This window comes from Dasypus novemcinctus, chromosome 1, assembly GCF_030445035.2.
Source record: "Dasypus novemcinctus isolate mDasNov1 chromosome 1, mDasNov1.1.hap2, whole genome shotgun sequence".
In the NCBI taxonomy this organism is placed as follows: Eukaryota; Metazoa; Chordata; class Mammalia; order Cingulata; family Dasypodidae; genus Dasypus; species Dasypus novemcinctus.
In genome coordinates, this window is record NC_080673.1 from 193432318 (window position 1) to 193458341 (window position 26024).

At 41.8% G+C, this 26024-nt stretch overlaps 1 protein-coding gene across 10 annotated transcripts in view; it reads left to right on the top strand.

The window, feature by feature from the left end:
- PROM1 (prominin 1) overlaps window positions 1–26024 on the top strand; it is a 130841-nt gene that overhangs the window by 73492 nt on the left and 31325 nt on the right. For all 10 annotated transcript variants that reach the window (XM_058300656.2, XM_071217197.1, XM_058300665.2 and 7 more), the window contains exons 5-10: window positions 7574–7694; window positions 9834–9897; window positions 10746–10835; window positions 20252–20472; window positions 22310–22384; window positions 24323–24386. In XM_058300656.2, coding sequence (XP_058156639.1) covers window positions 7574–7694; window positions 9834–9897; window positions 10746–10835; window positions 20252–20472; window positions 22310–22384; window positions 24323–24386 — 635 coding nt within the window. The remainder of the gene's footprint in view (window positions 1–7573; window positions 7695–9833; window positions 9898–10745; window positions 10836–20251; window positions 20473–22309; window positions 22385–24322; window positions 24387–26024) is intronic.

Sequence of the window (26024 nt, forward strand, 5' to 3'; positions counted from 1 at the left end):
AAGCACAATGATGTGAACATTTTCAGAGAGATGGAAGGTCCCAGAAGCCCATTCTTATATTTGAAAGCAGAAGAAAGAGACCCAGAAGTCTGGAATTTGTGTAAGAGCCAGCCAGTGAGATCTAGAACCCAAGAATCTCATGTTTTATTTTTTGTTTGTTTTTATTTCTGGTTGTTTTGTTGGACGTTTTTGTTTTTGCTTTTAACTTCCAGAAAACCATGTTTTCCAACGTATGGTATACTGAGCTCTGGAAGGACTCTTGTATGATTTTCAGTGGTATCCAGTGAACATGTTTTAATTCTAGTAGTTACCGAGTTTTACTGTGTAGCTTTTACCTATGGAAAATGATAGTGCTTTTCCATTTATGTAGTGGTAATGCACTTTTCTTTAAGGTAAATTTAATATAATGTCTGAGAGTGAAAGAAAACTAAACAAGTAAATCATAGTACATACTCGGTGAAAAAGGTGCTGGCGTTTGAAAGACATCATTTCTACCATCTTGCCTCCCCCAGAGCATGTTCAATTTCTAATATGTTACAGCTCTGTATGGGATGCAAATATTATAACATGGGCAAAGAATAATTAAAAAGCAATGGGGGAAAGAGCTGTGGCTCAATCAGTCGGGCTCACGTCTACCATATGGAAGGCCCTATGTTCGTGTCCTGGGGCCTCCTTGTGAAGGCAGGCTCACCTGCACATTGTGGAGAGCCGTGGGCCCGGGCGCCATGGAGTGCCGCCAACCCGCAAGCACCGCGGAGGGCTGACTCAGCAAAGTGATGCAACAGCAAGGGACACATGCAAAAAACACAGAAGAGCGTGCAGCAAATGGACACAGAAAGCAGAGAGCAAGCAAGCCTCAAGCGGGGGCGGGGGAGTACGGGGGCAATAAATAAAAATAAATACAGACACAGAGGAATACACAGCAAATGGACACAGAGACCAGACAGCAAGCAAAATGTCGCAAGGCGGGGGGAGGGATAAAATTTTAAAAAAGCAATGGATCCGGGTTTTGTTTATTCATTTACTTACTTATTTCTAATTACTTTTTAGAAGGCTTAGGTTAGGGAGAGAAAGCTGGATCTCCAATGCCTGTTGCCTACTCCTCTTCCCAAACCAGAGAAGCTGTGTTTTTTTAATATTGAGGTTCTGTGTTATGTTAATACTTGAAAAAAAGAAGTTCTACTGATTTGAAAAAACAGAAGTTTGACAGTCACTGTCAAAAACAAGTTTGTGCCTTGATTTCTGGTGGCATCACTTCAATTTGTTGTAATCAGTCCTTACTGTCCATTGCGTTCTAAAATGCCTTCCCCCTTGTAGGATTTCCAGTACAGCCCCATAGCAAAAGATTGAAAAAACTCAAATGTCCACCAGTAGGGGCCTGATAAGGTGTGTGGTTTGGAGTGACCATACAATGTGATACACCCATTGGAAAGAGCTGGGCAGCTTTCAGGCATGCTCCTATGAAGCCGCCCTCAAGATTTAGGAAGTGAAAAAGGCAGGTGGCAGACCATGTGCAGACCACGATAACTACCATAAAAACAAAAAAGGAGGGAAATAAACATGCTTATATTTGCATAGAGCATATGTGGAAGAATTGGCAAGAAACTGGCAACAGTGGTAACCTCTAGAAGGAAGTTGAGGGGTGTGAGAGGGCCGGGAACTCAACATCTTCCTGATAGAGACTTTTTGTCTCTTTTGAATTATGTCCCAGGCTAATGGATTACCTAATGAATTAATCAAATAAAAATTTAACTTGAAAAAAAATCCGCACAAAAGCCAAATGCATGGCCACTTACTCCGCATCATTGGCTGTTTGAAGAAAGACATACTTTTACTGAAAAAAGTGGAATAACCAACTTTAACAATGTATGTGAAAATGGGATCCCAATGCAAGTGGGCCAGGGAGCGTCTCTCTGGGTTCTCTCTGTGAGCTCAGGCTGTGGGCAGCTCTCTTTCTCCTTCTCTCCCCCTCTCCCTTTCTCCCTTTTAGTCAATAATTTGAATCTGACCATTTCTTTACAGTGGCTTCTGAAAGGCAGTTTAGAATCTGGTCTATGGCAATTCCAGATGTCCCTGCCTCTCTCTCTGCTTTGTTTGAAGTACGCAGAAATGTACAGACCCTCTCGCTGTGGGGTAGTTACCTCCTCCCCAGCTACCAGAAAAATATCAGTTTCAGCCCAAATACCTTTCAGCCCCAGCAGGGAACCCTGTGCATTTCCTGTAAGCCTGGGACTTACATACTTTATTCATCCAAGCACTTGGACATCTGTGCTTCTTGCTGTCCATACATACCAGACATCAAAGATGAGGCTCGGATGAGAAAGTGGTATCCGTAAATACTTGCCCTTAGGGCTCCTAATAAGTAAATAGTTTTCATTTGGTATAAATACTTATGATGTAATTTCAGGAAAATTCTTTATAGCATGTAGTTATTCACTCACCTGAATGTTTCATACATATGTGTATAAGGCTTTTGCTTTTGCTTTTTTGAATGAACCATATATTCTATATTGGGCTTCTCTTTTGAAATTGGTCTTTTATTTGTGCCACATGTAGGTAGTTAATTGTGTTACATGTATTATAGGTCACTCGGAACTGATTGGATTATTTACATTATGTTTAAAATATTAAAATATATAAATAAAGTTAGAAAGTCAAAAATAAACTTGACTTCCATTTATAAAAAAAGAATGCCAGGGTTAATTATTTTTTATCCTTGAAAACTCAGAGCCATCAAACAAATTTAGATAAGTTTTTCCTTCTAAGTATATTTTAATTTAGAATATTTAAAAAAAAAAAAATACATGCTGTGATTCTATGGTCTCTTAGATATTTTTCTTTTCCTACCCAAGTAAAACTTATGAATTTGAATTCACAGTTTTAGATTTCAGTTAAATTAAACCAAAGTCTATCAATTGTTTTGAGGCTGTAACGAATTTAAATCTAGTTTGATTTTTAAAAATACCTTGACTTTATATATGGGTTATAAATCTGTCTAAATGAGAGTAGTATATGAAGTTTTATTTTGTTTATTACTTTAAATTCAGACTAGAAGTTTAAACTTCCTTACCTTGAAATTTGTTGTTTTCCTTTTGAAACCCCTGTTGGTTTGCAAGAAGCTCAGAAATCTTAAGATGAATAATAACTATACGTGGTTACAAGTATTCAAAGTTAGCTAAGAAGATGAAAGACCAGGAGAGAGTGGAAGATTTCTCTTATTAAAATTCGACAGCAGGGAAAAGGAAGTATTTCAACAAAATCAGAAGTTAGATAAACAGGAGAGAGAGGAAAGGATCTCTATAAAATCAGAAAGCAGTAAAGAGAAAAAAAAAGGAGGTGATAGTGGAGTTCTGTTCTGACTTACCTCTACCTTCGCATGGGCTGGATGCTATTGATAAATCATCTTGGTGATAAAAAAAAAAAAAGTAACCATTTCAGAAACCTTGAGCAGTTTGTTTGCCTTTTGTTGGGCTCAATGACTAGATATTTATTCTTTTTTGCAGCTCCGATCCTAAGTGTTACTATTAAAGCAGGTTTTTAAATTAGTCTTGAGTACTCTTAACTTTTCATCTATCCTTTTTTATTAAAAAGTAATTTTTTAAAAATTGAGAAATGTATAGGTGTTAGGGAAAAAGTTCCCCCACCCAGCCTCCCTTTTTGGGAATATGCGTGATCACGTTCTTTCTCTGTTTGAGCTTTTCCAAAGGCAGCTGTGGAATGTTAAAATTCCATAGATGTTGACATATGTTTATGCAGTTTGTTTTACTATCAGCAGAAGATTGAATTTCCACCTCTCCCTGTAGACCGTTTCAGCAGATGTGTCTTGCTCCAGAAAAAGCCAAGTTTCCTCTCCTTTCTTTCCTTTACTCTTATCATCACTGCATATTTCAGAATTTCAAGAAAAGTTATAGACAAAAAGAAGTCACTGTCTTAAGTTCTCCAGTGTATTTCTGAGTCCCTGAGTACGATAAGTCAGCTTGACTAAAGATTATCATGGTCAAAATGGATCCCAGTCATTTTCTAGAAGATGGGATATTTTCAAAGTTCATTTTTTATTAGGATATGATGGTCAGTTCCTATTGCTATGGAACTATAGCATGCCTGAAAATCATGAAACTTTATATGACTGAGAGGGCTAGTTATTTAAAATTAAAATTTTAAAACAATCTTTTAAAATAGAAGAGGTCATTTACGAACTGAAAGCCTTTATTTGACTTTCATTTGCAAATTTCATTGTCAGACTTGGTAGGAGGAAGAATGTTACAAATTTTAAAGGATTTAGCTTTACTTTTTAAATATATTTGCTTTTAAATATATATGTGGGAGATGGGCTTATCCGTAATAAAATAAAGATGATATAAAGCTATAGTAGGCCATAAAATTTTTAAAAATCCCTATCTTCTGTTAAAAATTGCAAGATATTTAGTTGTACTGCATAAAAGCGCATGCGCTTGATAGCTTAAAGGCATTTATGTCAAATGCCAGAAAACTGATGGTAGAATTTTATTCTCTTTTGGTATTATGATATGAGGATACTAATGGAAATTTACCTAACAGTTGGCTGGTATTTGTTAAAAAACAAAGCCAAAACATTAATTTTTTTTTCTCCTTAAAAAAAAATACATTAAACAGTAAAGAATCTCTCTAAATCAACAAGCACAACAGTTTTATTTCCCAAAAGTATCACTGAAACTAATTTATTCTCTGATGCCTTTAAATAGAAGGTTTAAACTGAAGATTGCAAATGGAAACCATAAATTGGTCTGCATAGTATTTGAAGTTTTTTAAAAATAAGTTGTTAATATTTAAAAATTAGGGATATTACATAAGAATCCACATTTCTGGGTTTTTATTAATAATTGGAAGAGTTGGCAATACTGGCTGCATTCCATCATGATGTCACTTGACAGAAACCCAGAAGCCTCCAGTTACCCCTTTGATCTTCCAGTTCTATAACCCCTCTGCCACACATGTTGTCCGCCCATGCTTTCTGACAGCCTGTGAAGCCCCTTGAACTTAGCCATCATTAATTTAAATATAAAATTCACAAAATACTATGGGTCTGAAAGCCCACTTTGAAAGTTACCAAATTCTACTCCAAAATAGTTTGTACACTTTAACAAACTATTATCAACACTTTAATTTTAATTAGATGCATTATTGAATAGCAGAATGTCATTTTTATATATGTATTGCATTAAAATTCATTGTTGTACTGAAATGTTGTTTTGAAAATCACTTTGCTGATTGATCTTAATGTAGCATGAAGTAAAGGCATTTATTGTATAAAGAAGCAAAGATAGTTTCCAACTTGGACAACCCAAATCTAAGGCTAGTCTTGTACGTGGACCAAGTGAAATCCAAGGCCAGTCCTTGAACCCACGTTCATTGTCCATGCACTGTGGTCAAGAGACCTTGCATTATACAAAATGGAAAAGGAAGCAGTTTGAGTGGCCTCAAGAATTAGAGTCTTGGAGGGGAAATCAAGCATAGAGCTATATTAGAGACAAAATAGATTATGAAACAAGAAATACTCTACTAGAATTTCTGGGAGGGCCCTCTGGGTATTCAAATCGAGGTGCTTCTTCCTATCTGGGGCTGGGGAATGGGGGGGTGACGGGTAGGGGGAAGTCAACAAAGGCCAAGGGAGTGAGCAATTGACATGGACTTACAGTTTATTTTCCACATTCATTTTGACTTCTTATATGACAAAATGAATCTGGTGCATGATGAATGACTAAAATAATTTAAGCATACTGTAGAAGTATAGTCCAATGGTGATCCCAACTCACGGTATAGAATATTTTTAATTTGACATGGTAAGTAAAGTTCTTGGTGTATTGCTAGAACTTCCTGTTTTGTTTTCCTGTTCACACTACTTCAAAGTCATACTTTAGGGGTCGTTTGGCCTATACTAGGAATGTGTGCATCAGGTAAAAAAAGTATTATTGATGTAGTGTAATGCCTGACTCATTAATGTCCAACACAGACCTAGGGCTGATGCTGCGCGCCAATACTGGATTATAAAGAGATCATTCCTAGAGTTAATACTCATTCTTTTAAGATCATTGCCAGAATTTGAGGGAAAAAAAAAACTTGGAGCATTTGTGAACATCCTGTATGCCTCTGTTTTGCAACTTGAGCAACCCTACTCTAATCTGAATTTCAGTTTTCAGATACTGAACCACAGAGAAACAAATTGACTTTCTCAAGTATACCCAGTGTGAGTTGGTGGCAGTAGTGGGACTGCAGCCCAAATCTTGTGTTCCTAGTCTAGTACTCCTTCCATCACAACTTGTTAACCATAAGAACTATTTATTGCTCAGTAGTTCTAGGCTTTTTTGAATTTGTTAGGGGAAATCTAATGCACATATGTAATATGGCTGTGGGAACATGCGTTGTAAGTGAAATCAGCAATGATGCTTCTTGGAATACAGCACCTCTATAAGTAGGGTGACTTGTCTGTCCTGTTTCCCCTGACTTGAAGGATTTAGTGAGGGCACAATGGGATTTTGAATGCTAAACCGGGATGCTGGTTAATTCCTGTAGTTAAATAGGCAGCGGGTTGTTATAGGCATTTAACGTAATTCCTTGCTGCCATCTAGTGGTTAAATCCACTAGGACCTTGGCAAGTAACAATTTTAAGTTAAACATTTTAATTTGTGAAGGCTTTGATGCAAAGGCCAAGATGATTGGTCAAGTTAATTAAAATCAAGGGATATTAATCGATAGTAAACATGAAGAATGGTTAGGTACAGACATTTGAGATGGCTCAAAACATTGTTTTTTATTATGTCAAGCAGCCTGTCATGCATAGTGTCTTTCAGATCACACTTTTGAAACTTTTTTATTGAAGTATCCTGTACTTAGAGAAAAGTGTCCATGTCATAAGCACGTATGTATGAATGTCTACAATGTCAAGGCACTGATCGAGCAACAGAACACTCTGCCATTGCCACCCCTCCCCCAAGTATATCCACTGGCTTTTAACACCATTGTTTTCCTTGGTTTTGTATTTTATATAAATAGAATAATAGATTATATATGCTTTTTTGTGTGTGGCTTCTCAGCATTTTCATGCTAAAGTTACTCATGTTTGTTCTCAGCCTGGACAACATAGAAACAAAGATAATTAGAGAAACCTAAAACATTGGAAAGCCCAAACACTCATTATGGTGTGTTTCTTTACAGTCATCTTCGGTGAGGGAGCATGTTTGATGTCATTGTGTGTGCACATAAGGTTGTGTACATGTATTTACAGTTGTACAGGAATGGGACACAGCCTTAAGACCTTGGTAATTTCTGTTTCATCCACAATCTGTTGTGAGCACTTCATTCGTATGATTCACATTTGATATGACAACTCATCCTACGTGGATATTTGTCTTCTCCGAGAGGGTTCACGACCCACACTTTGGTTGTGGTCACTGGTGAGGTCTTAGGGGAAGGTGCAGAAGACAGCAGGTGGGGAGAAGAGGATCAGGTCCCTCTGCAGTCTCTGCTCAGGAAGGTCCACCGGGTGACTGAGGAGCGGGCATGGCAGAGTAAACGCTCTTCTTTTCCTCTTCTGCAGCATTGGCATCCTCTTTAGTTTTCTGGCAGTGTACCACCTGAAGACCCAGGCCAAGATGGTTCCGACACTGGCAGACAGCAATCTGAAAGACCTGCGGACTCTGCTGAGTGAAACTCCAGTGGTAAGAGCTACAGTCCCAGTGCCCCTTGATGCTCTGCATTGCTGCCTTCTCCGAGTTCCTCGTTTGGACCTTCTGGAACCCCAGTGGGTCACCCTAGACTAGTATTATCTTTTAATTTTATAGATGAAGCAATAAAGGCCCAGCATGTGATTTTCAAAAGAGTTCAAACGTCAGAACATCAGAAATGGTGTTTTTATTTTACTAAAGATATAACCCAATAAAATAGTAAATATTGTAAAAACTACTTAATATTAAGGATTTGTCTCATGATTTCTTTGAAAGGAAAATCTTTGGGTGCTGTGCCATTATCCTTTCTTTTTAACAATCTAGTTAACTCCCCATTGTTTGCATGAGGTTACTCTTGTAATGAAAATTCTGACAACCTTTCTGCTTTATAAATACCCATTCTAATACGTTTATATGTGTATAAAATTCCTTGAGAAGGATGCATACACACACATACAGAGATTATCTTGGGGGAAGGGAACTGGGTGGCTGGAAGGCAGTGATGGGAGGACACCCTTTTAATGTATCCTGGAACTGAGTCAACTTATCACCTATTCAGAACGTTAAAAGAAAAAATGTCTGGGCAGGGACGATCCCACATACATGGTGCAGATTTCATGGTACAAACATGGAGTCTGCCAGAATCCTTAGGCTCCTCCCATAGGGCTTTGTCCTTCCAAGTTGGTTATACTCTAAGAAATAGTAAAACACTAAAGATTACACTAATAGATTTTTATAAAGTGGTTGGAATAAATGAGAAAAAAAATGCAGGCTTTTTTTTTTTAAATACATAATTTTTAAATTTTGTTTTTAAAGAAACTTGAGACTACATAAATATTACATTGAAAATACAGGGGATTCCCATATATACCCCACACCTTCCACTCCCACACTTTTCCCCATTAACAACATTTTTCATAAATGTGCTACAGTTGTTACATATTAGAATATTGATATTAACCATGGTCTATAGTTTACATTATGGTTTGCCCTGCACAATTTTATAGGTTTTGGCAAAATATATAATGGCCTGTCTCTGTCATGACGATGTCATGCAGGAAAATTCCAATATTCCCAAGATGCCCCCTTGTTGCATCTATTCTTCCCTCTCCCTCCCCTCAGAACCTCTGGTGATCACTATCTTTATATCAGTGTTACAGGCTCTTTTGTTACAAGAATAATAAGATGTCTACTTTAGTTCATAGTTGCATTCTCGCTTTTAATATTGAGACAGAAGAAGTTAATTTTACCATAGTTTTATAGCCTGTTCACTGAGAGAAATGTTTCATTTTCCCAATCTGTGAATAAATATTTATATGTTTATCTGCCATTTTGAAGACACCAAAGACATTTTTCCCTTTAAAAAATTGGCAAAAATTAAATAGATAACAATCACAGCTGGTGGATATTTGGAATTTTGTACTCTTAGAAGGGTAGTAAATTGCTCTGAATTTGAGGAAAACTTCTCTGATTCAAAATACACGAAGAACTCTAGCAAAATTTTAAAAAAGTGAGATGTGAGTATATGATTTACAGAAGAAATACTACTGGCCACAAAACATAAAAATATGTTAAACCTTTCTCTAGTGATTGGATAAATGAAAATGCAAAAAGAGATGCCCAGCTCACTGAGAAGAGTGGTAGTGGTTATTTAAAAATAACATCCTGTGTTGGAGAGAGTGTGGGAAACAGGCCAGCCATTCAGAGTAGCCAGGAGGGTAAGCAGCCCCTTTGGAGGCCGGTTAACAGCCACTGACTAAACCGGGGCCCGCGTGGGAGAGTGCAAATGGCCACGGAGACTTTGTGGTGCCTCCCACCCAGGGGAGGTGTGGTTCTTAACCTCTTGGGTCTGAGCTGTCCCCGTGGCTTGTTTTGACCCATAGAAGCAGCAGAGGTGACCTCGTGCTAGTTTGAGCTCAGACTTCCTCGGAGGCCGTGCGACATCCATGCCTCCTCTCCCCTCTCTTGCTGCCTGGAACCCTGGCGCCAACATGAGAATGCACCCTGGCCAAGTGCTCGGAAGATGAGAGGTCACGTAGAGAGACAGGGGTCCAGCCAGTCCACTGACTTATGGGATGTTAAATCTGTTTTTATTGTGACTTTGGATCATTTCTTTTTACTTTTATTTTTTAGCAAATCAAATATGTATTGGGGCAGTATAACACCACTAAGGAAAAGGCATTCTCAGACCTGAACAGTGAGTAAAATAAAGTTACCTCCTTGGGTGTGATTCTTAATTTGCTTGTTTTGCTTAAATGATGCTGTAGCCATCTTCCATAAAACACGGACTGAGAAAGGAAGTATGCTTTTCCTACAGTTTACTTATGAAACCGAGGGGGAGAAAGCAGATTAAAATAATTCCATGGAATCGTTGACAATTTGCAATTGTTGCTCAGGGATTAAAATCCAGCATTCTTTGTAAGAATGCTTTTGCTTCCTGGTGAGTCCCAAGCACTTGTTCTTTATTCCCCATGTGAGGGGAAATGTGTGTCTCCCGCTGTCGAAGACAGAAATGGCACGCCTCAGAGAAACCAGTGAGTGTTGGGACAAGGGGCAAAGTCTGGAGATGTGTTTTGGTTGCCACAACCGAGAGTGTTACTGACATATAGTGGGTGGAGGGAAGGGATGCTCTAAACATCCTATAACAACTGCCCCTGCCCCCAACAAAGAACTGTCCTGCCAGAATACCAGTAGTTCCACGACTGAGAAACTCTGTGGCACTGAAGAGATTAGGGACCCAGCAGTTACGGCTCAAGATGGTGAACAACTGTGTTCCCAGTACAAATAAGTACCGAGTCTGTGGTGATTAATTGTTCACTGGGAGACAGCCGGCTGGCGTGAGGACTTGGAAGAATGTGGAGATATCTCCACACAGGAGCCAACACTTAAACTGGGTCTCCACTGATAAATGGGATTTCGTGGCAGGAGAGACTAAAAATGGATTTTCAGGCAGTGAAATCGTATAGTGTGAGATGAATGTGTGGTAAGAGGTGGAGAAATAAATGGAACCTGCCCTCTCTGTGTCTTTTGTGTCTTTGAATTTAGATATTAAACCATTGCTAGGAGGTGGGATTCTTAAACAAATAGAACCTAAAGCAATTCCTGTGCTGGACGACATCAAGGCCATGGCAGCAGGTAAGCCCAGTGACAGAAATGACTGAGAGTGTGTTCCCGCCTGGAAGTCCCCAGGCTTTGTGATTTCACCTGCCCTCTCCTTGTTTTCCCCCAAGAGTTTGCTGGGGCGAGAGCCGTAGCCTGTGGCTGTGCAGACAGGCCAGGTAGAGATACTGTTACAGTAGTTTTGTTGTTTTGTAAAGCTGCTGTCACACCATTGTACTGATCATCTAAAAAGTGACTTAGAGTAATACTAGTAGAATTGCATCGGGGCCTGCAGCCTGTTTTCATGAATAAAGTGTTATGGGGATATAGCCATACTCATTAGTTTAATATCTTCTGTGGCTGCTTTCTTACTGTAATGGTAAAGTTGGGTAGTTCTAATGGAGACTGGATGGCCCAGAAAGGCTTAAAATATTTATGATCTGGCCCTTTATAGAAAAATTTTATTGGCCCCAGCTATAGCAGATGAGTAGCATAAAGAGGTCTATTGAGGTCTTCCCCGCCCCCTTCCCTTTTTTAGAAACTAGGAATATCCATGTAGATCTTAAGCCAATCACAGACAGTGTTCTAAATGAACAGGTATTTTGATTTTAATGAAATACAGATTCAGCTATAATGAAAAAGATCTCCCAGACCCTACCAAATGTTGAGAAAATGTGTGTGCTAAGTACTTGGTGGAGAGGACATCAAGCATTTGTCATTTCACCAATTTGACTTTTTCTTGATCAGCTAGTATTCCTGAGAAAACAGACCCAAAGAGAGGGAATTGTGTGGAAGTCAGAAAATCATGTCTGTTCCTTTTGGCATCATTTTTCCCTCCTTCCAGGGATAAATGTACCGAAAACAGGGTGATGGGCAGAACAAGTGAGGGTGTTAAGATTAGCCTGTTGAAAGGTCCTTCCCCTCCCTTCTCTTTGACTTTCAGAGGATCCTGCTACAGCCTAAATGTGTGCCCCCCACTGTTGAGGCTTAGATGTCTCCGGACATCTGTTCCCATCACCAATTTCCTTTCCAGGCGAGGCGTGTGAGGCCTGGAGAAGGGATGGCACTGCAGAGCCCCATGTCTCCTGACTTCTGTCCTAGACACCATTTTCCTCCCTCCTTCCCTGCCTTCTAGACCTGGCCCTGCATCCCATTCCAGCCTCATTTCCTGTTTCAAACCTCCCGCCACCAGCTCCCCACCTTCCATCCAGGGCCCTCTGAGTCTTCCTTCTATGGCAGGCCCTGAAGGCATCATTCTCTTTCCTGCCCCCTGCATGTGCGTCCTCTGCCTGAGATACCGAAGACCCTTCCCCACCTTTTCTTACCTGGTGAGTTGGCGTTGGTTTTCCTCCCTTCTAGAAATGAAGTGTGAAAACCTCCTAATTCCTGCTCTGTGTACTTCTTGTGTCTAGCATTTACAGCATGGGCTCCCTTACTCAGCTCTTGAAGGGCAGGAGCTATTGATTTTGGTCACTCTTCATTCCTTCTACCTGGCACCGTGCCAGCCTGGAACAAGTGAGTGGACATCCAAACTGCCTATGTCAGTTAGAGCCATTTTCTACGTTTAGAGCCCTATGACTTCACTGGCTCTAAGGGAGAAAATAGACCGTATTCTTTCATATTTATTCTGTCCTTGGTTTTTAGGCAACTCCTTTCAAATCTACAAGCTCCCTGACCTTTTGCCTTTTTTTTTTTTTTAGAGATTTATTTTATTTTATTTCTCCCCACCCCCTTGTTGTTTGGCACTCGCTGACTCTGTTCGTCTTCCTTGTTTCTTTAGGAGACACCGGGAGCCAAACCCAGGACCTCTGATGTTAGGAGGAGGTGCCAAATCGCTTGAGCCACTTCCATTCCCTGCTTTGTTGCATCTCTTGTTATGTTTTTTCTTCTTGTGTCTCTTGTTGTGTCAGCTTGCCATGCCTGCCTGTCGCGCCAGCTCTCTGTCTTCTTTAGGAGGCAGTGGAATCTGAACTAGTGACCTCCTTTGTGGTAGGCAGGAGCCAGTTGCCTGAGCCACATCCACTTCCCTGATCTTTTATTTCTAATGTCTTTAGTAATTTATGTGCCTGAATGATTTGTTTTAGTTGCCCTCAGTGTCCTCTCTGATTATTTCTATCTACATCTACCTACCTAGCTATTTAAATTAGAGTAAAATTGTTTTCCTTTGTTTTGGGAATTTTGGAGACAATTTTCCTAAGATAACTAGAGGCCATTTGAAGATTCCATTGCTGTGATCACAATGCCAAGACTCTTGAAGTGGCTTAAGCGCTCGAAAGTGTATTCTCACACGTGACGATGTGGCTGGGGGTAAGGCATTTCCACGCTTAGCTAATGCAGGGACTCAACAGCATGGGCACGGAGCCCCGTGCTTTCGCCTTCCCGCTGCCGTCCCTGGCACACCAGCGTGGTCCAGATGGCTGTGGTAGCTCCAGGTGTGTGGACCTGCGTGCCTGTCACTTGAAGGAAGGGCATTGTCTCTTTATGTCCAAGTGTATGGCAGTGCCCAGAAGTGGCAGCAGACTTGACCTCGCGAGGTCCTGTCAGCCTACACTAAAGCAGCCTCTGGTTGAGGAATGGAATTGCATGATGGCTGCGGGAGACCGGGGTCCACCACAGAGCATGCCTCAGACTCCTGGAGGGCTTGTCAACACAGACTGCCGACCCTACCCCCCGAGTTTCTGATTCAGGAGGTCTGAGTGGACCTGAGGGTATGTGTCTAACACGCTCCCAGGTGGTACTGATGCTGCTGGCCCGGGGCCCACCCCTGAGAACCATTGCCTTAGATCAGTGGTTCACAATCCTGTCTGCCTTTCAGAGTCACCTGGGGAGCTTTGAAAAAGTAACCTCCCTCAGTATTCTGGCTGGAATGATCTGGGAAGGACCCAAGCTTATGTCCTATGCCCTCCCCTCATGTGGGTCTTTAGAAGCCCCCAGACTGGGTCAAGTCCCCTAGTTAAATGCCCTCAAATTGCCACCTGCTCCTTCCTGACATCCGCAGTGGTTCATGGGACATCTGCTGGGGGCAAGGAGGACTTGCGGTGGTGTAGGCAGCAGGAGCCGGGCGGCATGTCAGGGTGCTCAGGTGGAGCAAACTCCAGACCCAGGACTCTCTCTCTTTTAAAGATTTATTATTTATTCATTCCTCTCCCTTCCCCTCCCCGCCAAGTTGTCTGCTCTCTGTGTCCATTCACTGTCTGTTCTTCTGTGACCGCTTCTATCTTTATCAGTGAATCTGTGTTTCTTTTTGTTGCATCATCTTGTTGTGTAAGCTCTCTGTGTGTGTGGCACCATTCTTGGACAGGCTGCACTTTCCTTCACACTGGGTGGCTCTCCTTACGGGGCGCACTCCTTGCACGTGGGGCTCCCCTACACGGGGGACACTCCTGCGTGGCACAGCACTCCTTGCGTGCATCAGCACTGCGCATGGGCCAGCTGCACATGGGGAAGGACTCTCTCTTGAACGCTGAAGCCCAGCACTGGGGCCCGGACCAGCCACTGGGGTCTCAGCCGTCCACACCTGAGGCTCCCAACCTTGCCCCAGAGACACGTGGACTGTGACCAGTTAGAGCCCCTGCTGAGAAGGCAAGGTGACAGGAATGAACGGCTGACCTTGAGTGTCCTTGGGGAGGTGTCTCAGCTTCCTCGGGCGTGTGACCACAGACAGGTGGCTTAAAGCCACAGAACTTCCTTCTCTCACAGTGCTAGAGGCTAGTTCTCTCTCTGAAATTGCCAGCAGGGCCACGCTACCCCTGCAGGCTCCAGGGAAGGCTTCCTTGGCCCTTGCAGCTTCTGGTGCCATGGGGTTCCACCTCTGCCTCCCCTTTCACAGGTCGTCTTCGTCCTGTCTCTCTCCTAATCCCCCTCTCCTCAGGAGGACACCAGCGATGAGGCCAGCCCAGTCGTGAAGTGTGGCCCCATCTTAAGCCGATGACATCTGCAGAGGCCCTAGTTCAAATCAGATCCCAGCCACAGGACCGGGGCTCAGTACGGCAGTGCGTCTTTAGGGGCGGCTGATTCAGGCCACGACAGGAGGGTGTGGAAAGGACGTTCGCTCAGGTTTTGAGGAACTCACTTTTGGCCAAGGAGCTACTCTAATTAAGCGAGTTCTAGGTACTAACTCATTTAATCTTCATGTCGACCCCTTCAGGTAGGTACAGTCTACATCCCCACAGATAAGAAAACTGGGGTTCTGTGAGGAAAAGAGACCAGCCCAAGGCCATGCACTTTGGAAGTGGCCCAGCAGGATGAGGGCCCAAGCCCCCCACCCCAAGGGCTGGTCGTATGGGGCATGGTGTTTGAGTGAGTCTCGAAGTCAAGTGAGTTTTTCCAGATAGAGGAGCAGGGATCAGGCATTTGAGATGGAGGAAACTGATTGTGCCAAGGAGAGGAGAGAGCGGAGCTTTTTAATGTCTCTCAGTGTGGTGGCCCAAATGAGGTCCACATCTGTGCCAAGAAGCAGAAGGATGTTTTCCGTACTCCTTAAGGAAAACTGCCCGTAGGACTAATCCCCAATGGAGACTTAAATCAGAGGCCTTCAGCCTTTCTGTACAGTAGACTTGCGAACTCTGGGGACCTTTCCTCAGAATGCTTTTAAGTGCATAAAAGCCATAGGGTCACAAAGGAGACTAATTGTATTGGAATATAGTTAAGCAAATATTTTTAAAAATTGTGATATAGTAACGTGTTTCTTTATTAAGCCCATTAACTAATAGCATCTAATGGATAGCCTGATAAAACCCAAATTTCAAAGCTGTGATGAGCATAAACGATATTTCCAGGTATTGGTAACTACTGAATATGATAAGGACATATTTGTGTCTTCTTTGGTGACTGAGATACTTCTAAGACTGCTGTGGTTCAATGTCTACTTTCACAATAGAAGGAAAAAGGTTACATTTCCTTTTTTTTTAATATGGTACTAGGCTTTGAACCTAGGACCTTGTACATGGGAAGGGAAGCAGGCGCTCAACCTCTGAGCTACATCCACTCCCCAGTAAGAGTTGTTTTTTTCATTTGTCTTGTTTTTAGGAGGTACTGGGTTTTGAACCCAGGACCTCATACATAGGAAGCAGGCCCTCAACCACTTGAACTATATCCGCTCCAGGAAAGGTTACATTTTAAGTAGACATTATGGAAATAAATAGATGGTTTTGTTTATTTTCCTTTCCACATTCACAGATCCCCTCGAATTCTAGCCACAGATTCCAGATGCGGATCAACCGATTTAATCTCAAGTAGGTCAGGTTTCTCAAGGTGCCCAGTGACACCAAAATTAGAGGAGTTCTGGATTGTCATTAGAGTCGAATAGTCTCGGGTGATTATTTTGTTCCTCACTCTTGGAACATTTCTCCTTGGATTCCTTTCCTGTGGTAATGAAAATGAAGCCAGGACTTTTGCCCCCAGAGAAACTTCCTTTCATTGCTGTCCCCCCTTCCCGCTCCCCCAGCCTGCCACCCCTCATATGTCTTAGCAGGAAAGTTTACTCAGCTGGCGTGAACAGAACTGTGCAAAGGGGTGAGGGGGCGTGATGGCTGCTCGTGCCTTCACCTCAAGAGCGCGTCACTCGTGTCGGAAAGCCGTGGAAATACGCTGAGCCTTCATTCTTCCTCCATCTCTGCATTGCTTCACCGATGGATTAACAGTGATTGGGCTGGCTTTGTGACTTTTACAACAAAATCTTTTGCCACATCCCTGCTACATACAGAAAACCTGTTGCGAAGTGGTGTTCACGATTAAATTGATGATTGGCTCATGTACCTGAAGGCTAGCTTCCGGTGAGGCCTGAGCTGGTGGCAGGACCCTTCCATCTAGGCTCTCTGATGTCAGCAGCATTCTCATGGTGGTCACAGAGGTCGGTGCCAGTCTCCTCCCTCCTCAGTCAGCAGGACACGCCTTGGATTTCCCTCGGATTGGACCGTCTGAGGTCCCACACCCGTCTCTGAACCAGTGCAAAGGCAGGGGGCAAATGGGTTGGCTGAGTACAATCAGGGCCCACCCCTGAAGCTGGCAAGGGATCCTGTTATCCAAGCACAAGTCATGGGAGAGGGGCAAAATGACCTGTCAACCAGCAAAGTCCACGGAGTAATTTGTAGAAAGCCCCTGGGTGCTGATGTGCTGCATGCCAGTGCTAGGTACTGGGTACGTTTCCAGCTTCATATTAGTTCATCTTCATGACAACCCAGTGGGGTGGACCTGGTCACCTCTATTTACTACTTTAAGACAGTAAGGCTCAGGGGTAATGTAAGTTGTACAAGACTGGGTAGCTGCTAAGTGGTGGAGCTGGGGTTCAGACCCTGCTCTGATCGTAAAGCCTGAGTTACCTGGACCTTACTAGATGGTATTTGGGTACACGTGGGGATATTAAGATGTAGGGTGCTGCTGGATCGTCTTTGGGAAAGAAGCACGGTGTGACTTTGGAGGCAGAATTAGGAAAACAGGTTCAAATACTGGGTGAACATGGAGGAATCCCAGGGATCCTTGTGCTGTGGTTCCCGCATGAGTCTGTGTATTTGGAATATTGTCTTCTGAGATCTCTTCCAGCTCCACCATTCTGTATCTGTTCTCTAGAGGTGCACAAATATATGGATGATGAAACGTGGGTGGCATGTACCTTTATTTTTTGTCTAAAGCTCTGACAATTTCTAATGTTTGAATTATAAATCTTTTTGGATAAAAGACAGCATATTTTATTTTTCTCTTCAGTTCTTTTTTTTTTTTTTAAGTCAGTCTAAGTAAGTTAACACTTACCCTTTGTGTTGCCAGAGCTTTTTAGAACTTGCTTGCAAAACTGCTTCAGCAAATTTTTTGCTAAGAATTCTTTACCACCTTACATGGCCTTTGGAGAAAGTAGAAACGCACAAATTCCTTTGTTCAAATCATAATTGAGCTGCAGGTCAGGACCTATAAAGGAAATATGCCACAGACTGGCAAAATGTTAATTAACTAAAATTGAGAAACAGAAATAGCTTCCCACTTACTTCAGAAACATAATATATGTGATCTTGGTAGGCTTGGGATGACTCCCAGAGCTGCAACCTAGTAAATATTTTATAGGCATGAAGTGCTTTGAAGCCTACAGAAGATATATATTTATCACTTCTGAGTCCGTCCTGGGACATAATAGAGGATACTACCCATAATCCAGAAATATCTGTGGACCCTGCCTCAATGCACACACATTTCCTGGGTTGCTAATTTATTTTAGTATTCATCATTCTTTGCTGCTACTGCTGTTAGTTTGTTGGTGTGACCTTAAAATAACTTACCTCGAGTTCAAAGCAGAGAGGACTGTCACAGTTAAATCACACAACGTTAGGAGAGGTGTGCAGGGTGGGCTGTGAGGGCCATTCTGACACACCTCTTACATTCAGTTGTGTGTTTATAATTGCAGCCGTGTTCTTTGTTTCTTGCTTTGCTATGGTATTTATACTATTTTTCAGTTTTTAAAAAATTTATTGTGGTAACATATATATAACTCAATTTCCTGTTTTAACCCCTGAGTGTGTACCACTCAGCAGTTTTCATTATGGTCACCATGTTGTGCTGCTGTCACTACCGGCCATCATGGACGTTTACTGAACCTCTGACATGAGCCAGGCCCCAGGCCTCATGCTTGGCTCACAATCCTGGTAGGCATGTAGGGGAGACACCTAAATATTGCTAAGATATGACTGGACCAAAAGTCAAGGTAAAAGTGCGTTTGAAACAAATTTTAAGATTTTCTGTTCAGATAAGGTGATAGAGCTTTGGGCCAAGCGTCCTCCAGTCCAGTCTTGAAGGCCTTCCCAGGTCTCTGCGTAAATCACTTAGAGCTTGGTTCTGGCATTATCTTGGATGGCATGGATTGTTGTTTACTAATCTGGTCTGGTTAACATAACTAGTCAGTATGTTACCTCATCAGACCGGGTTAAGACCTCGGCACCTGCCAACTTGTTAGGCTACAGCCTAGACTCTCAGAGAAATGAGATGACCCAACACGTTTCCTAATTTACGGATGAGGAAACTGAGGTCCCAAAGGGTGAAGGAGTTTACCAAAGGTGCTATAACAAGGTAACAGTGGAGATGGGATGAGCCCTCAAGCTACTTTTGTCAAGATTCCATGACAGGGCAGCATTACAAAAATGCAGGCACACACACAAACATACATGCACATATGATCTACATGTATATGTATTTGTATACATACATATATAGTTTTAGCCCAAGTTTTATGTGGTTGCCATTGAGGGGTGGAGAAACCAGTTTTTAAGAGCATTCACCCTTTTCCTGGCCAAACCCAGTTGTGGCTTGACACTCTGCTGTTTTATGAACCACAGGACAAAGGTCAGGATAGGAAGAGGTATTTGCTTGGAAGAGGAGTAGATGCCTTCTAATTTCAATTTCACACCTCTTACTGCTGTGACTTTTTTACAGATAAGATGATAGAGGGGAAAAAAAGAGTTGTAGTACACTACCTTTCTAGTGAAGAATATAGATCTTTGTCTCCTGGAGAAGTCCAGAGAGCAAACAAGTGGGTATTTCTAAGGACAAGAATGTGTGCTAGCTTATATAAACTCATTAGAATATGCAGCTTCATGGAGTTAGAATTTAGAATGACCTGAGACTGAGGTTGGGGCCCTGGGGAATGGGGAGTTAACTCTTATTTGCTAGAGCTTTTCAGTTTGAGGTGATGGGAGATTTCTGGTCAAGGATGGTACAACATCATGAAGGTAATTCACACGGCTGAACTATATACTTGAAAGTGGTTAATATGGGAAATTTCATGTTGTATATGTTACCACAGCATTTCTTTTTTTTTCTAAATAAAAGGTGGGGTGGGGGGAAAGCTATGTGCTAATAAAACACACAGACTCACTACCGTTGAGTTTCAGTCTGGTCAGTTCCATCCCACATTTTGTGTCGTCATTTTAAGATGAGGAAATCGGTGCAGAGAGGTCCAGGAGTCTGCTTCTGGTTCCACAGTAAGTCACCGAACTGGGACCAGCACCATGCACTAACCATGCCCCTACAGTTAATTCCGCCTCTTCGGATATTCTTAGCTAAAATATATCTGCGCGTGATGAATTTTTATGCTGATGAAAACTGCTTGGACTTGAAGACCTCAGCTTGTCCAGACTGCCCTCGTCATGGTGGGGCAGTGCCATGTAGTGACCCCTTCTCCGGCCGCTTCTGCTCCGATGCTAGCTCAGGTGGCCCCATCACTGCCCTACTACTGTCAGTACTCAACCCCCCCTTATTTGAAAGAGACCCCAAGAGGGAGTGCTGAGTTGGTGGGCTTCTGCAGAGGAGCCCGGGACGTCCCTGTGTGCCATGGCAGCGACCCTCCGGTTGCCTTCCAGGGTCCTTCACAGGTTCACCTCAAGTTCCTGCAGGCTGCTTTCGCAGAGGAGAAGGGCTTTCTGCCATTGCCAGCCTGGGGTGCACTTGTTCTGACTTGTGTTGTGTTCCTACAGCAATCATAGAGACCAAAGAGGCCCTGGAGAACGTGAACAGCTCCTTGAAGGAGCTGAAAAATGGAACCTCACAGCTGGGCGCCAGCCTGAGTAAGGTCAAGACTGACCTGGAGACCTCGCTCAACAACGACCCCATGTGCTCCACACCGCCAGCGACCGCGTCTTGTGACAACATCAGGAGATCTCTGGACCAGCTAGATGACAACACCGACTTCGACCAGGTGAGGAGCCCCTGAGCGGGCAGCAGCTCGGGGCAGATCCAGGGCGAAGTAGGGGTGGACCTGTCACAACACGGCCCTGTCGGCCTCCCTGGGTCATTTGGCATCTGCATGAGAATGGCTGTGGCAGGAAAGAAAGGAGCAATGGTGAAACCCCTTCCTGGGAGTTCTCTGCAATTAGGTGAAAAGTATAATGTCAGCATGAATTCAGCCTTTGAAAGAAAAAGTAAGTAGAAAGCATTTATAGAGACCTTTAAAATTAATACAGCCAATATATGATGTGCCTAGTATATTAACCAACTATGCCCCAAGTATTAGGCAATTCCCCATTTTCTCAAAGAACAGATTAAAATAAAATCTTTTCTTTGAGAAAAGAAAGAAAAATCTGGGAAGTGGATGTAGCTCATGTTGAGTGCCTGCTTCCCATGTACAAAGTTCCAGGTTCGATCTCTGGTATCTCTAAAAAAATAAATAAATAAATAAATAAATAAATAAATAAATAAGAATTTGGGGTAACTTAGATACATAAACTTCTAGAGTTGTAGAGAAAATAATCACGCCTACTTACATATTAATATAATTTATTAATTTAGCTATATGTACATATTATTTCATTTTATGTAAAATAATACTTTAATATAGATTTCCTTTTTTCCTCACTTTTACCTTCCATGAAACAATTTTACTCAAACATGTCACATTCAGCACCTATGTCTGCACCTATGTCATCAAACAATATTTTAAAGCATGGGCTCTACACTTGCATTTAAGTGTTTGGGGTAGAGTCCTTTTAGGAGTAACATTATGCACTTTCAACCATGACAAAAATTACAAGATTAGTACAACAAAACTGAGATTCACCAATTGCCAATATTTTGTCCCATTTACTTTATTATTTTATCTATCCATATTATTTTGTGTCTATATGCATACAATAATATACACTTTGTTCTTTTCTCAACCACTTGGGAGTAAGTTACTAGCAACATGCTCTACCCTTAAATATTTCAGTGAACCTCCTAAAACCTTAGATAATATTATACAATTATCAAAGTGAGGGCATATAGCACCAACCCAATATTACTATCTCTTGGGCAGCTCAGATTCAAATTTAGCCAATTTTTCTAATATCCAACCTAGGATCTCACATTGCCCTTAGTGGTCTTATTTCTTAAGTCCCTTTTAATCTAGAATGATTACTTGGTCATTTTTGTGACATTGCACTTTTTGAATACCACAGGCCTTTTATTTTATAAATGACCTTCAACCTGGGTTTAACTGATGTTCCCTCATTATTAGATTAAGGTTATGCATATTTGTCAGAGATATATCATAGACCTGTTATTGAGTCTGTCTTGGTACCTCGTGTCAGAGGCACATGATATTTATCCATATTGGTAAAAGATAGCATACTTTAAATCCATGTATAATGCTGTAAATGAAAACTTTATTTTAAACCACTCCCCAGTATAACATCTGACTTGTATTACTTTTTTTCCCCTTCTTTTTCTTTATTTTGTATTACTTTTAAAAGTAGCTTTAGAGAGGTTGTTTACAATTATATCCAGTTCTTGAAATTGTGAGGTCACACATATTCAATTGCCTCATTTTTAGCTGATTCCTTCATGAGATCATCAAACATCTAAAAACTAGTGCTTGTGGAAGTCTTTGGGGATAAATGGTTTTTCGCCAAACAATACTCTATCCTTCAAAATAAATCGAGATAGTACGCTATAATATAGAGTTTTTGGGACTTCGATAGAAGATGATTCCTTTCTTTATGAAGAGTCATTTTGGAGGGTAACCACCTTGCTTTCTATTTCGTTTAATAAATTTTCAGCTCCCATCTATGAATGATCAACTTGAAAGTGTTAATGAAGTTCTCAAAACAGATTTGGCCGGCCTCGTTGAAGAGGTATGTTTTTTGGGGGAAAGAAAAAACACAGTAGCTTATTTTGCTTCACTTAAAAAGGTAGTAGGCATGTACCTAAGAAAATAGGAAACAGCAAAAAAGTGGCAAAATTCTGGAGAGGAGCTTTTAAGAAGGGTGGTAGCACTTATCTTCTAGTAATTTTGTTCATGGTTCCAATTCAAGACATTTTTCTAAACACCTACTCTGTGCAAAGCACCACGCTAGGACCATGGAAGATAAAAGGAACGGCATGAGCTCTTCCTTCCTGGGGCTCGGATGGTGGTGAGCATGGGGCTGGATCCCACACGCGTGTCGCCGTGCAGGTTTTCTTATAGTTTCTCCCCGCTGCCGTGCGTTTCACAGGCCATGCCCTCTGCCTCTTCCTTTTCCCTCTGCTTTTTCCCTCTTCTTAATGTAACTTAGTTCCTTAAGCTTCATACCTCATTTTATGAATGAGACCTTTCCTAAACACCTCAGCTGGCCCAAACCCCTTTTAAACACGTTCTTTTAGCTCTGTGGATATTCCTTTTCAATCCCTCCTAACAGCCCTTCGTTCTTTAATGGCCTCCTTCCCTACTGTACCAAGAACTCCAAAAAGGCAGAGGCCACGGCAATCAAGATACCGCAGTTCACCAGGGCCTCCTGATGGTTGCTGTTGGTTCTACTGATAGATACTGAGTCATGATAAGTAGTTCTAAATATTTCTTCATCGGTTATGATTCAAATGAGAGTGTGTTGGGCCTGTAGAAAAGAGAGGGGATAGTTTTATTCTTGATTCTGTCTTGTGGTGTGGGGATAAGAACATCGTCACAAAGCTGTTAAACACTCACTAGTGTACACTGACTAAGTAAATGGCCTCTTAAACAAGTTATAGGGAACCTTTGGACTTTGCGCTCTGGTGTGGCCTCATCTGTTAAATGAACAAATTGAACCAGAAGATTTGTAAGGCCCCTTCCAGCCATAAACCTCCCTATGACAGGTGACCTCAGACGTCCAAATACAGGTAAACGTAGAGGGGTCCCCACTGTGCTGGGGAGCTTCAGTCACCTTTGAGGAAACAGAAGTCATAGCTGTTCTTTTTGTGGCATCTGATGCTGCTAGGCTGAAGGGGAAACTGGGTGGCACCCAAAATCTTACCGAGATGTAAGCCCTACAGTGGTCCCCAGCAGAGGACTTAAATATACCAGCAGGCAGTTAAGAAACATAAACTAATCCCTTTCTGGAGCAAAGGCTGGGTGTGTGGTTTAGTTACCTGGAAGTAATGGTATTTCCTTCTCATGAATTTAGCCCCAAAGTGACATAGTTTGGGATGGCTGTTTTTCTTTTTGTTTTAGCCTCACTATTTGTTTTCTCTGTATGCTGTGTGTTGGTGCAAATTTTTTTTCTGTGACACTAAGTCTCCAATTTCATTTTGTACTTGTTTTGGAAAATAACATCCTATTTTCAGAAACATCACTGCACATGATTTATTGTACAGATCAGAGTTTCTTAATTATGCACATTCGATACTTTGGGCCAGGTATTTCTTTATTGTGGGGGCAGTCCTGTGTGTTATAGGATATTTATTAGTATTGACAAGGGTTACTTCCCACAATTGTGATAACTAAAATGTCTCCTGTCATTGCTAAATGTCCAGTGAGGGCAAAATCTCCCCCAGCTGAGAACCATTGGTATAGGTCTATCTATATATCATAATTCCTAGCACCTGTATGAGTACCTATGTTAAAGTCTTAAAAGTATTGGGATACCCTATAAGAACACATAATCAGTAGTTAGGGTAATTTAAGAAAAATCTTCTCTCGAGAGTCTATAATCATTTCAGCCTTATTATGAACATTATATTTTTATTTTGTCTCTACTCCTTTCTAAGATGAAAAATGAGCATTAGTTAACTGGTCATCTTACTGTATATATCAATTTTTTAAAAAAAATATTTTTTAGGGCTACAGATCCGTTAACGATATACCTGACATAGTGCAAAACCAAACCAAGGACACCATAGCAGGTGAGCATCATAATTTGAAGTAATTGTAGATCTATTTGTTAAAAACTGTATGGCCAAAAATATTGTATGGTTGGAAATGTTCTTTTTCTCCTAAAAATATCCTCTCACTAAAACCTTGAAAGTAAATGATGAGAGTGTCTCAATTGTTTCACCTTTAGCTAGTGACGTAGATTTTAAGAAATTCTATTATTTTAATCCCATTGCTGTCATCCTGCCAGCCAGGCGCTATGTTGTGGAGGGCGATGCCCGATGCTGAGCCCATGGTGTGTGTGGCTACAGAGCTTATGGTGCCATCGTTGAAAAGGACACTTTCAGATTATTTTCCTTGGGGAGAAACCTATAGCTCACTGTGTTTTCTAAAAGAACTTAAATTTGATGTTTATTTTTAGGGAGAAATGTGTATAAGTTTTTATTTTGTCTTTTTGGGAAATTTTTCATCTATCCTTTGATGCTGATATAGTGGTATTTTCAGCTAATTAGGTGGTTTACAATTTTACCCAGGCAGAGTCAATGTTGAGAGAATTCTCCAGGTCTTAAATGATTGAACGACGCTGTATTAGGTTATGGTATTTAGAGGGAAGGTATCCTAGAGAGAATTTCTGCAGGATAAAAAGTTCTTATCTATGTGTAAGAATGGGAATACACATGGTTTATTGGCTTGGAGAAGAAATTTCTGAAGCCATGTAAAGCTATCTTCTCTTTTTTTCCCAATCATCATCTCAGTGCTTCTTTTTACCTCCTGACCAAGTCATTTTTAAAATACTGAGTTACAAAGATAATTTGATGATTGGTGTTCTTTCAAACCATTAAAACTTTGCCTAAAATGAAAGCACTATGACATAGTGCTTTTGATATTTTGTGGGTTTCCAATGTAAGAGTGTATTTTAAAACATTAAGGTTTTAAAGATGAAGATTCTGCTTTCCTATGCTAACACCTGAAGGCTAATGCATGCTCTATGTCTGATAATAACCACCTGCTTACTAATCTCTGTTTAATTTTTGTTCCCCGTCTCTGGACCTCTTCTGCCAATATGCACAGCCCTTCCTTGTAAGTCTGGCATGCGTGAACGGGGCCTGCTGTGCACGGTCTCAGTGCCTAAAAACAAGCCAGAGTTTTCCCAGGTCAGGATGAGTCCCACTCCATCAGGCTACACAGCAGCTGTTTATTTTCATGTCCTTCCCAAGCCAAAGCCTCAGCTCCAGCGTTTTCTTAATCGGCCCTATGCTGCACACATTGACTGAGTGCCTGCTGCATGCCTGGCCCTGGTAGACGCTGGGGACGCGAGCTGAGCAAAGGCACGATGCCCGCCTGCCCTTTTGCTCAGCGTGCATCAACACAGCTTACCGCGGTCTGTTAAAGTGACGTGGTACTGGCAAGGGAACCAAAGTGGGGAGAGGGTCCGGGAGGCTTCCCAGAGCAAGTGACATCTGAGCTGAGGCTTCAAGACAGGGTTTTCTGAGAGAGGGCCCAGCCATGTGCAGAGTCACCAGAGCTGGCACGGCCCAGGAGCTGTGTGGTATGCAAGGGCAAGACAGCCCACGGGGATGGGGCCCCCGTGACGGGTTTAGGGCACTGTGCAGGAGGTGGGCAGTCTACCACTCATACCTCTCAAAATCCTGGAGTTTAAAAAGAGGCCC